This window comes from Chrysemys picta, chromosome 9 (assembly GCF_011386835.1).
Source record: "Chrysemys picta bellii isolate R12L10 chromosome 9, ASM1138683v2, whole genome shotgun sequence".
Classification (NCBI taxonomy): Eukaryota; Metazoa; Chordata; order Testudines; family Emydidae; genus Chrysemys; species Chrysemys picta.
Window position 1 is genome coordinate 78,556,246 of NC_088799.1, and position 16,555 is coordinate 78,572,800.

At 40.5% G+C, this 16,555-nt stretch overlaps 1 protein-coding gene across 9 annotated transcripts in view; it reads left to right on the forward strand.

Moving 5' to 3' along the window:
• The window catches only part of LOC101946264 (fibronectin type-III domain-containing protein 3a-like), a 57,621-nt gene that overhangs the window by 11,741 nt on the left and 29,325 nt on the right, over window positions 1-16,555 (forward strand). For 5 of the 9 annotated variants that reach the window (XM_065556541.1, XM_065556536.1, XM_065556538.1 and 2 more), the window contains exon 2: window positions 13,980-14,117. In XM_065556541.1, coding sequence (XP_065412613.1) covers window positions 14,098-14,117 — 20 coding nt within the window. In that variant the 5' untranslated portion in view covers window positions 13,980-14,097. Of the gene's footprint in view, window positions 1-13,976; window positions 14,118-16,555 lie in introns of all 9 variants that reach the window. The other 4 variants (XM_065556540.1, XM_065556537.1, XM_065556539.1 and 1 more) reach the window with 1 other exon arrangement.

Below are 16,555 nucleotides of genomic sequence, written 5' to 3' on the forward strand. Positions count from 1 at the left end.
TAAACACTCTAAGAGCCCAATTCTGCAAGGAGTAGCGTATCTTTAATTCCCATTGACCTAAGTGGAAATAGCACTAGATGATCTCCTGAGGTCCCTTCCAACCCTGATATTCTATTATACATTTCAGAAGCCACTTGGCTCCTTCATAGTATTGTGCTCTATGAATGGGATCCACAAAGGTAGTTAAGCACCTAAATCCCGTTTTTAGGTACCACTACGATCCACAAAACGCCCTCTCAGCTGCCTCCTAACCCTATAAGTACCTAAAGTCTCTTGGTGCCTAATTTTTTTCCGCTGGGCATCCAGGCGGCAGTCTCACTATAGGCGCCTGGGCACCTGTCTTCTGCCTAACCCCCCGAGCAATTCATAAACTGGGAAAGACAGGCATTTGGCTGCCCAAGTTTTGTGTAGGGGCCTGATCCGGTAGGCAGCCTCTGAGCATGCTTAGCAGATTGGACCCCTCAGGCAGAGTCATACAAAACAGCTGGAGGCAGGGGACAGAGGAGGTGCTCCCATATAATCTTTAGCCTAGTGGATAAGGTACTCACCTAGGATGTGGGAGACCCCTAGTTCAAGTTTCTTCTCCTCCTGAGAGGGAGAAGGGATTTGAACAGGGATCTGCCATCTCTCAGATGACTGCTCTAACCACTACATTATAGTCATTCTAACTTGTTCTCCGGCCCAAATAATATTTAAGTATTCCATTGTTTACTAAAGTGTCACTCTTCTATTGAAGTTGTTCCACATCAGAGAAGCCACATCAGAATACTCCATAGCCTAATGGTTAGGGTACTCACTTGGCAGTTCTGTGTTCAAATCCTTTCTCTGCCCCCAGCTGTTTTGTTTTGTGTCCTGCATGCAACTTAGTTGGCCGAGCTCCTATTTTCCCCCAGTTCCTGGATCTCTGGCAGAGCTATATGCCTCCAGGCAGCCTGTGTTCCAGAAAAGTGACTGGGCTTAGCACGCACCCCTCTGGTGGGCATCTCCTATTGATTAACTTAAGCGACTCCCCATCTAGCACGCTAACTTTGAGAATTCCAGTCTGGGGGCACCTGTCTCTCCCAATTTATTGTATGGGGGGCCTAAGTTGGGCTTTGTGGATCACAGTGTTGTTTCTGTTTGTTTGTTTTTTTCTAGGCACTGTGACATTCAGGATTGAATGCCTAAGTCCCGTTAATACTCAGAATGCTGAGGGAGTTAGGTGTAAAAAGAACCTGATACACTGTGCATGCCCAAATAGCAATATAATAGATGTTTGTATTATATACGATGTATATTTGGGCCTGATGCTAAGTAAATTAACCATTTAGTTAAAATATTTGGGGATGACCCTTGATGTGGCAAAGGTATGGTCAGTCAACTGACCACCTAAATCTAACTAAAAAAATCTAATAAGCGTCCAGCATCAGGTTGCACCCATGCCTCAGTTTCCCCATCTGATGATACTTCCATTGTAAATCACTTTGAGATCTACTGGTCAAAAGCAATATTATCTAGCTCTATATATTATTTACTTAATCCCCCCAGAGGATTATAAATTGCTTCAGTAAAAAGATTCCCCTTTGAATCCATATGATTGCGAATTAATTTCCTTGGATTGGAGTGCTCAAAAAATGTCAAGGGCATATTATAAATGCAAGGGAGTCTTCCTAGTACCAAAGCCACTGCTGATATTTTGTTTTTCTGGTCCTGTCTACACTACAGGGAAATCAAGTTAACCAAAACAGCTTTTAAACATAATTCTTTCCAGAGATTCCAACACAACTTTTATGCTGGTAAAAAGTCTGGAACATGGCCCATGAAAGGATTTGTAACACAATTCTTTCTGTATATTACCTGGGGAAACTGTTTTTGGAAGAACCGTTAAAAAGCAACAACAAAAGTTTCTCTGTGGTGTTGATGAGTTTCTGCATCTCCAGATACTCTGCAATTTGTTTAAAAGCCTCCAACAAAAGAACGTTCATAATCACTATCTTGGATATGCTTCTGAGCAGTAGCACTTCCTCCTATATGACTGCAGCAGCAGTAAAACTCTCAAATTATGGCCAGCATGTGTTTCATATAGCTTCTGATACTGTCACCTGGAAAGTAATTCTGCACAGGAGCATCTTGCAGATAGCACTACCTTAAATCACTGCGGCATTCTGCAGCTTATTTGGGTATTAAGGGAGGATGAGAACAGGTTAAACAGCAGCGTTCCTGCAAGAATGTACTTAATATAAAGCAGTGTAGTCTCTTTTGTAAATAATCTTTTATTCTGTCTCTGGAGTTAACTTTATCCTTTTTTCCTAACACTGAGGTCTCCCAGCCTGAGAACACGGGCTTAAATTATATGGTATTTTCCCCAGTTGTAAATATAGAAAATGTTTGACTGCACATACTTGTTGGGTAAGCCCTAAAGAATATTTTCAGTGTCTGTCAATTCAACTTGTGGTGCCTTTTTGGCTAGAAGCCAAACTTTATACACGACAGGGTGTAGAAAAAAATCACTTGGGTATCATTCTAAATTATTTCCAAAGATTTAGTAAAAACATACTAGCTTTGAACAGATTAGTGTTATGGAGAGATGGTGGTCTCTTCAGAACTAAAATTGTAACTAGGCTTCTGTTAAAAGCCTGATTTTAATACCCCCTCTAATTTTGCCATAAGTAAACCAATCTGCCTAAAACTTCTCATGTGTGGTCCTCTGGCACAGGAGAAATATTTTAAGATTGGGGTGATACAATAGGGTGTCTGAGATCTGACTGATGTTTGAAAAACTGGGAATGTATTGCAGTTTGTGAAATGTTTCCGATCTCAAAATAGTCTGGTCTGTATTAATTCTGAATTTCTTCTTTTGTTCTCACTGGGGACTGATTTTTGACCTTTCTTCTTTTCTTTTTTTTAAGTTTCTAGTTGTTCCATGGCTTGGGCAGGTATGGGGTTTTTGAACCTGTAAACTCTAGAGGGCATAAACTCTGCTGGCAGGTTATACTAGATTTACGATGTTCAGAAGTCAGGACACCTCAATAGGAATTGGCAGGGTGTTCTGTAGAGTCCCAAAGCAAGACAGGAACCCCCAGTTTTTTCTCTGCCTCAAATATAGCAATTTCAGCTACATAAAATTTTCACATGTCAAAGTTTATAAGAAGCTTTTTCCAAAAAATAAAAAGCTCTAACAATCTCTGAATTAGTTATAAATAGAGCATTAATTTATATTAGAACATGATAATTATTGGGAACAGAGGAAACACATTGGAAAATCAGAAATATCAAGTATTGTACACCAAAAAAATCAGAAATATCTAGAAAATTTGGAAATATTTATTTGAGGTACCAATACCAGGTATCTATGACCCCTTAGCAAATTTGGCCTTTTGATTTTTTTCAGCCAGATTCCAGCTACCTAAGAGAAACTCTACATGTCTGTATGTAAATTGTGGTTTCCCTGCTTCTAATTAAGGACTGCAGACATCATTTTCCCCACCACCTCACCCCTGTTACAGCCCAGAGACCGCATCCTGCTTATTCCCATCCACACATGATCCATGCAAGACCCAGTCCGTGTCCCCCACTACTCAGAGCTGGATACTTAATTTAGCCTCCCAATAGGTCAGAATCCCCACATTACATCCAGATAGCTGTGACAAAGTTTAACTCCAGTCTGTATTTGTAAAGGTGACAGATTTTTTTTCTTCATCCTTCTCAGCATAACTTTACTCAAGACAAAGCAGAGATAAATAACATACTATCATTCTTTAAATCAAGATTGGATATCTGTAAAAGCTAGGTTCTTGTTCCACCTGAAGTTAAAGGCTTGATGAAAAAATTACTGGATGAAATTCTATGGCCTGTGTTACTCAAAAGATCAAACTAGATTATCATAATTGCCTCATCTAGCCTTAATCTATGAATTCATATGTTCAACATGAAAGAATTAATGTAGCACTTAGTGGGGTTGTTCTACAGGGAACTGGAGGCCAAGTGGCAGTGAAAGGACAGAGTTATTGTTGATGGGTGAACTCAAATGAGTATTTCTTGGTTGGAACATTTGAAGTACATAAATCACAATAGATCACATGAGACTATGTATATGTGTGTGAAATTGTATTACTTATTGCCAATAACATTAAGTCTGCTAAGGCCCACTGGAACACAGTTCCATGGTATTCTCAAGGACATGTGGTGCCCTTCTGGGGAGACTTTTGGATATTGGGAAAATATTTTGATGTGAGACCTAGTCACTGAGTCTAAAATGTGTTAAATCCAGAAATAAATATTGATCTAGCATCTGAATCCAACAAAAGGCAATTATATTTTGATGATTATACAAGACTGGAGGGGAAAAATCCATACAGACATTGAGTATAAACAACCTTTTCTCCTTAGAACAGGCTAATTTTCTCTCTTCCTTCCCCCTCGTATTACATTAAAATAGATATTGTTACTAATTAAGAGCCTTGTACATGCTGAATTCTTACTTCAGGTGTTAAGATAAAAGTAGATTACTCAAAAGTAGCATGAATGTTCATAAAAATTAGTAAAATTATTTCTATCAGGAAAAATCTGGCTCAAAATACAGTACAAACGCTGATAAAACATCTGTCAAAAGCACTGCTGCTTTTCTGTGGAGTGTTTTTTCCCAAGATGTTTTTATTAGTTGTCACTTCTTTTCATGAAAAACTCGCTGTGCTACTTTCTTTAGACCATTCAGCTGTGAATATAAATGACTGGATTTTTTTTTAATTTTACAAGTCTGCCTATGACTTTATAATATCCACATTACTTTTCCTAGGAGATTTATTTCACTAGAAACTTGTTAATTATTGTAAATTGTTGCTTACTGTTGGTGTTTTATACCAGTTGTGAATTTTTTTATGTTGAAAACAAATGCAAGTTTTTGCATAAAATAAGAGGTGTAATATCTTGTCAAGGAAAACTAATAATGACTTCATATCATAGCTTCTTGTTAGAGATGTTATGTTAAAGTTTTGATGGCGTTTCCATTATATAATCCCAGTGGATATACTTTTATTAACTTACTTGGCAAAAGACTCAGTTTGATTTTTTTTTCCTCCCCTTAATCTTAAACACTGCCTATTAAGCTTAGATACCTTCTGTTAATTTAAGTAAAAGTCTGATATTTACCATTTCCTGTATATTAATATTGCATATACCTTTAACTTTTTGGTTGAAGTAAAATATATGACCCCCTCCCTTTTAAAAATTTCATAGTTGAGGAACTAATATCTAATGCAGGGGTTCTCAAACTTCATTGCACTGCAACCCCCTTCTGACAACAAAAATTACTACACAACTCCAGGAGCAGGGGGGACCAAAGTCTGAGCCCTGCTGCCAGGGGTGAGGGTGGGGGACATAAAGCTGAAGCCCTAGGCCTTCAGCCCTCAGGTGGGAGGCCTGTAACCTGAGTCTCGCCACCCAAGGCTGAAGCCCTCAGGCTTGGGCTTCAGGCCTGGGGATGGGGCTTGGGCTTCAGCCCCAACGCCCAACTAGTCTAATGCCAGCCCTGCCAACACCATTTAAAACGGGGTCCTGACCCATAGTTTGAGAACCACTGCTACCCATTTCTTGTTATCTGTGTGGTTGACCCCCCCCCTACTTTTGGACCCCTTGTGTTCATTTAAGCATTTGGTAATACTGGGCCCAAGTCAATGGGAATTCATAATAATCGCAGCAGCGTGTGTTAGAGAATTTTGGGAGCAAGAGAGAAGGGAAGGCTGGTGTTTCAGCCGTCAGTCTCTGTGTTTTTCCTGTATCTGCAAGTGAGGTCAGTCACAATGCTATATACCAGAGGTCGGCAACCTTTCATAAGTGGTGTGCCGAGTCTTCATTTATTCACTCTAATTTAAGGTTTTGCGTGCCAGTAATACATTTTAACGTTTTTTAAAGGTCTCTTTCTATAAGTCTATGATATATAACTAAACTATTGTATGTAAAGTAAATAAGGCTTTTAAAATGTTTAAGAAGCTTCATTTAAAATTAAATTAAAATGCAGAGCCCTCCGGACCAGTGGCCAAGACCTGGGCAGCGTGAGTGCCACTGAAAATCAGCTCACGTGCCGCCTTCAGCACACGTGCCATAGGTTGCCTACCCCTGCTATATACAGTATTTGTTTTGTGGGAAGCTAGTCATATAGACTTCTCTCTGTTTTTCTTAGAAGCCTTTGTAATAGAGACTGCCTATGGAAAATGTTGCTTTCTTTTGTAACTTTTCTTTTTAAATATGATTACCTGATTTATACCATCAGAATATTGAATTACTCAAGTGTACTTCTGATGGGGAAGTTTAAATAGGAAACTTTTTTTTACCTACTTACTTTTACCTGATCTTCTAGTAGTGTGAGAGAAAGTTTATGAATCTTTATATATTATGCATACAACACATAGGGTATCTAAGTTTAGCTGCCTCAATTCTGTGTAAACAGTAATCCAGCATTCTAGAATTCAACTCTTGGGAGGCTATAGGAGAATCTTCCTAAATGTTAATTTGGCTGGCAATCTCAAAAATGCCAGTGTTGAAAGGGATTGAAAACTGTATTAGAACAAAGCAGCATAATACAGAAGTAAATGTGTGACCATAACGTGTACATATTACACTGCACTTAATCCAGATACACCTCTACCCTGATATAACCTGACCGATATAACACGAATTCGGATATAATGCGGTAAAGCAGTGCTCGGGGGGGAGGGGGGGGGGTTGCTGTGTGCTCCGGCGGATCAAAGCAAGTTCGATATAACACGGTTTCACCTATAATGCGGTAAGATTTTTTTGGCTCCCGAGGACAGTGTTATATTGGAGTAGAGGTGTAGTTTAATGAACTACTACACAAAGTTGAAACAAAAATGTGAGGCTTGCTGATGCTTGTTGAAGTATTGTTGAATGCAAACATAACCAAGTTTTTTCAATTGTTGTACCTTCCATAATAAAGTCTACCAGAACCAAAGATACTTAGATACAAAAGTTAGAATATTTGATTTAATTGTATTTTACTATTTTTCACTTTTCAAGCACATTTGCCAAATTATATGTGCAGTTGACTTCAGTTACTAAAGTTTAAAAAGAATATGTACTGAAAATAACTTGAGTAACTACTTTTAGGGATGGATGATGCATTTTGATGTTTTACTGGTTTTAAGATTCTGTTACCAAAACCGTGCTGTTGATGGCTTGTTTGTGGGAAGCACTGCAGATTGGTAGACTAAATCAAAACTCTATTTCTTGTGGGTATCAAAAGAATATAGAAGCCTTGTTTCTTTATTTTAAAAAATAGCAGAGTGCATCTTATACCAGACTTTAATTCATACTCCAACTAAACAAAGGTTTGGAAACAGATCCTCCAATTAATACATCATTTGGAAACCTCTGTAGAGAAATGAATCTGGCAAGAATTACATTTGTAAAATCTAATTTTACTAAAATTAACAAGTTAAATTGCATACTGACTTGAAAGCCTACACTGTACGGTGACAGAGTCCCAGAAAATGTAGCTACTGCCCACTGATTAATTCTCGGAATATGCTTGTGACATTCCCTAGGGTACAATCTGGACTGTTGAACAACTGTCTCCTCAATTTTCCAAAATGGGGTGCCTTTTACACTACTTCGCTATGAGAGCAACCACTCCTTGTCTGCTCATGCTCAGCCTCTAGCATGTAAATTACTCCCAGTGGTGGTATTTGAGTGCTCTAGCCCGCCACTCCTGAATTATATTACAGTACAGAGCGACACTAGCAAATTCCCTGTCCCAGACTTCTCCCTAGAAATGTGGTGCTTGTACTGCACATTACCCTCCTGGACAATACAAGCTCATTAAAAATCCATTATTTAATTAAGAGAAAATTATCTGCACAAACCTTATCTCAAATGGAGTTTCCCAACCAACTTCAGTCCAAACACACACTGGTTTAGATAAAACAAGTTTAACTACAGAAAGATAGATTAATGCCTTGTAATCACTTAGTCAGAATTGGTTATAAAGAAATAAAAGGTAAAATGCAAACTAATACCTAACTTAACAAGCTAAGTGAATTCAAATTGAAAGTCTATCTTACCACATGTTCTAGTAGTTTTACTGGCTGAATCTTTCAGCCAGGATCTCTCCCCAACCTGTTTCCTATATACCTCAGGTATTGTGGTTGCTGTGAGTAGACCTAAAGGGAGAGAGGATTTGTCTTCTCTGGTCTCACCTTTTATAATTATTTGCCTCTTTGAAAATCATCTCCAGCTGAGGTTCATGACACAGTCTGTTTGCATGGGAACCTCAAGCTGTTCTAATGCCAAAATGTAAATTTCTCACTTACACCCTTTGGCCAAAGAATGGCTGCTTAACCAGGCGATAGTCCATTTGATTATGTTGACACCTGGCTGTGGTGTAAGTGTGCGTTTTGTCTTTGAGGAACTGGTTTGTGCATGCTTTTCTAAACTTGGAATATGTCTCAATAATGTTATCTTATAACTTTTACGTGCAATGTTGTCACCTATTTTGTCAGAACAATAATGATTGGCACATCAGGTCTTCAAATGATCCCTCACAAGGCATACTTTGTACAAAATCCGTTATAGTTTTGTTGTAAAAGGGGTGAATTTAGGGATACAGACTGTCACAATGCTTTTGCAACTTGGAAAACTACAAAATAGCACAATCCATGATGGAATTAGTTTCCTGCTTCACATTGACCTAAATCAGAATTTTGGAATTTGTGTATTAGTTCATCTTTTATTAATAGTAAAAGGGTGGCCTGTGGATTTATTCAGTGCAAATAGCTTTCTCAAGCCTTACAAAAACTAATTTTTACCAAACCAGAACTTGGATATTAAGCTAATAATTTATCAAGTTTAATCATTGCACTATTTCGTTGCAGTATTGGCCAACAGACTAAGCTAGACTCACTTAATAAATTTTGTTAAAATAGCATATCCCACCAATGACAAATGGGGTTGAAGTTTTGGAAAGTAAAGTTTCTTCTTCGAGTGATGGTCCCTGTTGATGCGCATCATGCGCTTAGAGCCACTAAACTTGAAAGTATTGTCCATTGGTCTGTGCACGAACCCTGGCTCGCATCATGCCTCTGACTGAGGGGATAAGAGCAGGGCAGACAGACTGCCTCTCCAGTTCCTTCTCCCACCACATGGTCTGAGTCGGGATCTTTAGTGTCTGCAGCTTTGGCTTCGTTTTACTAAATAAAAATCATCTAGTTTGTAAATACTGTAGTTTTAACAGTTTACCTGTTTAGCATTAGATTAGTCATGCTCAGGGAGTCATGGCTCTATACATCAGGGGTCCCTAGGGAGGTCCAGAATACCATCAAGGACCTCCCCTTCGATTAATTGCACCTCTTCAATAGAAGACGATGAGTCCCTCCATACCTTGAAAGATTCCAGGGCTACCCTCTGCTCGCTGAGGATATACACGCCTGCCCTTAAGAGGAGGTTTCACCACCGATCTGTCAAATCTAGACATATGGATCAGCAGTACTATTACTGCCCTTCTCCAGGCCTCTGGGATCTTAACTATTCCCATAAGTTGTTGAAGATAATTGCTAACGGTTCCAAGATTGCTTTCACTGGTTCCTTAAGTACTCTATGACAAATTTCATCAGGCCCTGCCCACTTGCATACATCTGACTTACTAAATATATTTTAACCTGTTCTTTTCCTGTTCTGGCTTGTGGTTCTTTCCCTAGCGTAAGCTTTGTTCCAAACTGTTAATGCAAGAAATACAAAGTTGCAGCACTTAGTACATAGGGCCTTGATTATAACTGGTGCCTCTAGATACCACTGTAACAGAAGAAATAATAGGGCTGTGAATTCTTACTATATACCAGGGATCTCAAACTCAAATGACCACGAGGGCCACATGAGGACTAGTACATTGGCATGGGAGCCGCATCACTGACGCCTCCCCCCGCCCCTGCCTCTTCCCACCCCTTCCCCGCCCCATTCCAACCCCTTCCCCAAAGTCCCCACCCCAACTCCGCCACCTCCCTGCCCCTATTCCAGCCCCTTCCCCAAATTTCCGCCGCCTCCCCTGAGCGTGCGGCTTCCCGCTCCTCCCTCCTGGAAAGTGCTAAGCTGTTTGGCAGTGAGAAGCGCCTGGAGGTAGGCAGAGGAGCGGGGACGCGGCGGGGGTGGGGGGGGGCGGCAGGTGAGTGGAGCTTGGCGGACGCAGGAAATAACTTGCGGGGGTTGCGGGGAGCTTGGCGGGCCGAAGCAAATAACTCCGCGGGCTGCGTGGAGCCTGCGTCTTTCATACCCCCGCTATATACAGTATATAATCAGAAAAATTGATTTGGGACACCACAGGACATGAGTGAGTAAAGGCTGAAAACTTGTATTTTACTACACTGATTACTTTCATGCTGCAATAATGTAGCATTTAAAAATTGTCAATAGAAGTACACCTTCAGACATAAGAGCATTCTGAATTAAGGCTGCCACAACATAGTAGTATTTATATTTGAAATTTCCTCGAGGTTGCAGTATTCCCCAGGATACATTATTTTATGTTAGAAGTTTGAGACTGGGATAGAAACTTTAAATATTTATTTGAAGTTGCAGGTGTTAGGATAATTTGTATACCTATTTTTACAATTTGATATTTTTATTCATTATTTGAATGCTGTTTCCATAAGGGTTTTTTCTTAGCTGTTAAGTATTTATTTCCATCTTCTGATATGACTGATTCTTAGATCAGACAGTTTTGCAAAATTTTGGATGACTCATGTATGCTAAAATCATGCTATGGATAATTTTAATTATTTAGCTTTAAACCAATAAAAACAGGAGTTGTACAGTGAAAGCCATGTGACTTTCTTACTTTAAGGATTGCTAATGGCAACATTACAATACAGTTATTTTACGTGGAATAATTATATGCAATCAGATATCAGTACATTTTGTTTGCAGCAGATCAAAAATATCACTTAGTGAACGATTATTTTATTCAGGATGCAAGTAACTTACTAATGTTGGCATGCTTAAAATAAACTTTGTGGGACAATTTCTGCCCTCACACCTGTGCAGTCCCATTTGTTCTCTTAAAATTCCTTTGCTAAAAGCAAAGCTAAAAGGTGTTTGATGTCCAGTTACATTATTTGTATTTGGTACTGTTTGATATTTCATAATACTGTGCTGTGAGAAGTTACAGTAGCTTTGAACTAAAACTACTACTATGTCAATTATCATGGGAACTTCCTCTGAGTGAGGGAATGTTTTTCAGTTAGATGCTGTAGGTCTCTTTGACCTTGTATGCACCAAGGATTTCAGGGATTTCTCCCACCTTCACTGTAGAGCTACTCTGAACACGGTTAGATGGCATGGTGACAAACTACATCAGTCACTCTACATTAGTGCTCCTACCATTGCTTAGGGTTACCATATTTAAACCTTAAAAAAGGAGGACACTCCACAGGGCCCTGGCCCCGCCCCTTCCCAAAAGTCCCCACCCCTTCCCCTGAGCGCCCCACATTCCCCCTCCTCCCAGCCACGCGAAGCTGTCCGAGCGCTACCGGCTTCATGGTTTGCCGGGCAGCCCCCAGATCTCCAGACCCTGCGCCCCCGGCCGGGTGCTTCCCCAGCACAGCCGGAGCCCGGGAGGGGAAGCGCCCGGCTGGGGGCGCAGGGTCTGGAGATTTGGGGGCTGCCCGGCAAACCGTGAAGCCGGTAGCGCTCGGGCAGCTCCGCTCTTCAGCTGCACAGAGCTGAGGTGTCTGGGGGGAGCTGCAGGAGTGAGGTCAGGGCAGAGTGAAATGAGGGATGATTTTGCTGCTACACCTATTGGCGGGGATGATCCTATATGCTGTGGTGCGGCAGGGCGCTATCTGATAGGGATGTGTATTTAATTGTTGTCAGGGGGCCCAGGGCTGGTTTCTAGCACTCTTTTTTTATGACTGAATCCAAATGAACAAATACAAGCTAGATTATTAGTCATTTTAGTGCATGCAGGTGAACTGAGCACCCCAGTGAAACTACAACCCTCAGCGATCACCTCTTCAGCCTCCTGCTTTAAACCATCATCCTGCAAACCCTGGCACAGCCACTCAACTTCAGATTGGGGGCCCACTCACACGTGTAAAGTTAAGCACATGGGTCAGCCTTGCCTTAAGTAACAAGGATCCCAGGTGCTGCTGGCCAGTGTCCCAGGTAAATGACAAGAAAACGCAAAGGGCAGAGCTGTGGCTTGGCTGAACAGCTCCCAACACGTTTCGAAAGCGCCCCAAGCTGCCGATAGGTCTGTGCAGCTGGGTTTGCTCACTGCAGCCCGTGCTGGCAGCCAAAGGGTTACCGCCGGCTCATCCCAGCAGACACTTTTGTTGAGCTTTGCAAAATTGTGCCCCGTCCACTGTGTCTCCGAGTGTCTCTGAGCTGCCCTCTGGGGGATGGAGGCAGCGGGAGGTAAGCCTGGGGGCCGGCAGGCGGGTCTCGTTTGCAGGCTGTGGCTGTGCTCAGCTGCCCAGAGGCTGCTGCAGCCAGGCTGATTAAGCACCTTCCCGGCGGGCTGCTCCCGGCGCTCTCAGCCTGTGCACAATGGCCAGCCACAGAGCCTGCCAGCCCCGCGCCGCACCCAGCTCTGTCCCGAGCTCCCGGAGCTGGCTGCTCTCTCTGCTCTCCCCCCCCCAAGAACACTTTCCCGGACATGTTCAGCTTTTTGGCAGTTCCCCCCAGATGGGGATTTGAGTACCAAAAAGCCGGACGTGTCCGGGAAAAAACGGACGTATGGTAACCCTACCATGGTGTAAATGCATCATTAAGTGTTGAAATAATCACAGGAATCATTTTTTCCCAATATGGAGTGTGATGCAGCAGACTAAAAGAGAACTTACTATTATACACTGAGTTAACTCAGTCTATGCAAGATGCTAATTTAATAAACTGAAATACTCAAGGCTGCATTGTAGTAATCTGTCTAAATTGTAGAAGGTGGAGAGGGAGAAAGAAATATCAGCGAAATGTAATACAGCATTTCCTGTATCCTGTTATCCTATGCAGCACATTAGACCTCATAAATATACAATAGAGACCCCAGAATTGTGCAGCACTCCTCTTTCCTTCTCCAATGCGGCCATCCCAGTCCAGTCAGTCTTTCTTGCTACTAACTTTTTGATTTATTTTATGCTGCCTCTAAACTTTACTTTTTCAGTTTGTGGCAGACATTTCTATTGATAACAAGCAACTGCATTGTAAAAACTCTTAGAGGTTTGTACCACTCTGTGAGCTAAACTGGCGACTTAGAAACTTAATTCTTTCTATTGAAGCTTAAATTCTGGAGCGTAAAAATTCAGCAATTTTAAAATAACCCACCTTTATGCAGTAATTTACATGGCTGTGAAACTGTATTACACACAGGGCCCTAGTTAGTTATTTACTTCTGATGTCTCCGTGATAGTGCTGTTTCAGTTTAAAGATGCATATAATGAATTTCAGGAACTTACTTACAGAAGTAAGGTTCTGTATGGCACAAGTCTGTTCCTTAGCATCACGCTCAAGAAAATGTTTTGGGCTTTTAGTGTGTCTGTAATGTAGTGGGCCTACAGATACACCCAATAAATATTGCTCCAAATTCAAACCTGTTAAATATCCTTGGAATTACCAATAATTTGTGCATTTTTTAAAGTTGCAGTGATTTTGAAAATGGCTCTTGTAGTAACTTTTTTCGTCTCAAATTGAAATGACTTTAACATCTTTGGGATAATTGTTTTTTTGTGTGTGTGTGTGTGTGTGTGTGTGGAATAAGGAAGTCGTCTTTTTGTTCTTGGGACTTTCAAATGTCAGTGAGTTGGTATGAGTGGTGTAAGTAAAGGAACCAATTAATATAAAAAAAATCTTTCTTCTGAAGAAGAGAATCTACGCTGCTATATTTTTCTTTTCAAAGATAGACACCTCATATGAAGGACAAACTTCTATAAAAATGAGGCTAGTAAGAAAGTTATTAAAATAAAAAAGCTCCTGATCTTGATTCTGTATTTTCATTTCAGCAGGTGGTTGATGTGCGACGCTGTCAATGAATGGTTATTTTAGCCATGATGGCCGACCAGCCGCCTCCATTAGAAGCCACACCTATAATGAACGAAGTGCCACTTCTACCTCATATGGTTAATGGGGACAGCATACAACAGGCAAGTACACCTGTAAAACTAGAATGCTTAAGTCAGTTTAGACTTTGCCTACTATGGCATTAATTGCCTAACAAGCTAATTGGAGTGATGCATATTTCAATACTACCCATAATTGGGCTATGTGCTTTATAGAACAAGTAGAGAAATTGTGCTTGTACTACTGACAATTCTTGTTTGAAAATGGCTTGAAAATTGGGGCATTAACAGGAAATGGAAGGAAAGTAAGTGTAGTACTGATACTCAAAATCAGAAGAGTTTTTCTGTTGCTGTCTTTATTCTAACTTCTGACGCAAATATGGAGACTAGAAAAAAATCACTAAGAATCTAGATGGTGATGGAACCATGAAAATAAGCAGTAAAGCTTAGAGAGAATATTTTTCACTAGACAAACTTGATTGCTTTGTTATAGAATTACAAAATTAATGGATTAAAGAAAAGTGTGTATTTGGATTTAATAAAGCATTTGATAATTCACTAAATCTTTGATTATAACAAACTGTCTTAACTATAAATACCACTATGGATTAGAAATTGGCTGCAGTACCATAAAGAAATAATTATGTTGGAGAGAGGATATAGTAGGATATAGCAAGGATCAGTTAGGTTGGTGATATTTAATATCTTCATTAATAATCTACAAAAAGGAGTTCATAGCACACTAATGAAAATTGTTCATGAAATTTGGAAGGAGATCAGAATATCAGTGAGGACAGAAGAATAACACGAGTGCTTAGTGAGATCAGAACTGTAGGCAAAAAAAAAAGATATTCAGCTTGGTAAAGTGTAAGCTAGTACATCTAGGAAACACTTAGCTAGAAGTGAGTTTGCAATTGGATATGGTATTCTAAAGGTTACTGCATTGTACTAAATATAAAGAGGAAGTGTTATGTGACCTAGAGATTATAGTCTTTGTACACTTCTAGCGTGATCACACTGAGAAATGTTGTATTAGGTTCCAGACATCTCATTATTTTAAAGATATTGATAAACTAGAAAGTGTTCAGAGAAGGAACAAGCAAAGGAATATTTTATACTTTGTACTTTTACCAGCAGAATTTAAATAGCGGGTGTTGATTCGGGGAAATTTTAAAGGAGAGTTTATATCACACAATAAACAAAAGCTAAAAAGCATATAAACTGGCCTACCCTAGCATTTTAGCAAGGTGAAATCCCTCGTTCTAGACCAGGGGTCGGCAACCTTTCAGAAGTGGTGTGCCGAGTCTTCATTTATTCACTCTAATTTAAGGTTTCGCGTGCCAGTAATACATTTTAACATTTTTAGAAGGTCTCTTTCTATAAGTCTATAATATATAACTAAACTATTGTTGTATGTAAAGTAAATAAGGCTTTTAAAGCTTCATTTAAAATTAAATTAAAATGCAGAGCCCCCCCAGACTGGTGGCCAGGACCTGGGCAGTGTGACGGCCACTGAAAATCAGCTCGCGTGCTGCCTTCGGCACCTGTGCCATAGGTTGCCTACCCCTGTTCTAGACACTCACCAGGTGAGAGAATATTCAAATAGCTGATGCATCATGTTACTCCAGGAAAATAGTAAATTGACGTTGGTGACCAATTTGGGTGTCAGGAACACCACCAAGAAAGGGAGGCTGCAGTAATTAAAGTGAGAAATGCTGAGGACCTAGATGAGACCATTTGCTGTCTGAGCAGGGAAGAGTGGGATCTTGGAGGTGCTGAAAGGAAGAAATGAATGACATGATTTGAACGCAGCCTGACTGTGAAGAATAGAGGAGTCAAAGATAATTACCCAGCTCTGGCCTTGTGACTTGTAGGATGGTGGTTGTTTCAGCAGTAGTGAATAGGAGAGAGTGGGAAATGTTTTGGAGGAGGAATAACTTGTTCCATTTGTGCCATGTTAAGTTCAAGTTTGACAGCAAGCTATTCAGAAGGAAGCAGAGAGATAGGATTGGATAGAAGGAAGATAGATGCGAGTTATCAACACAAAGTTCGTAGTTGAAGCTCTCAGTGGATGAGATCACCCCAAAAGAGTGTATATGGAGAAGAGGAGCCAAAGGCACAGCTTGCACAGCAATTTCCTACAGGAATCCTAAAACAGAGATGCCATCATTATTGGATTTAAAGCAGCCCAGCATCGTGTCTTAAATTATGTAGCGATCCCTGAGGCAAAAAGAAAGGTGGAGCCGGGTGTTGCAGAGAAACCCTACTGCTATAAAAGCTGTAGTTGCTGTCATTCTTCCCTAATTTGTGGCCGCCATTTTCCTCAGCCCAGAGTCTTCATGCAGCATCGAGCCATCAGGAAAATAAAGAACTTGGGTAGGTTCAAGAGCTTCATCCAGCTGGAGTTTTAACTTGATCTACAGAGTTATAAAAAAAAAAAAAATCAGATCATTGGGGAACTTCATCTCTGCTTCTCACTAGTTGAGGTACCCATGGTACCTGAAACTAAAGGAAGTTTCATT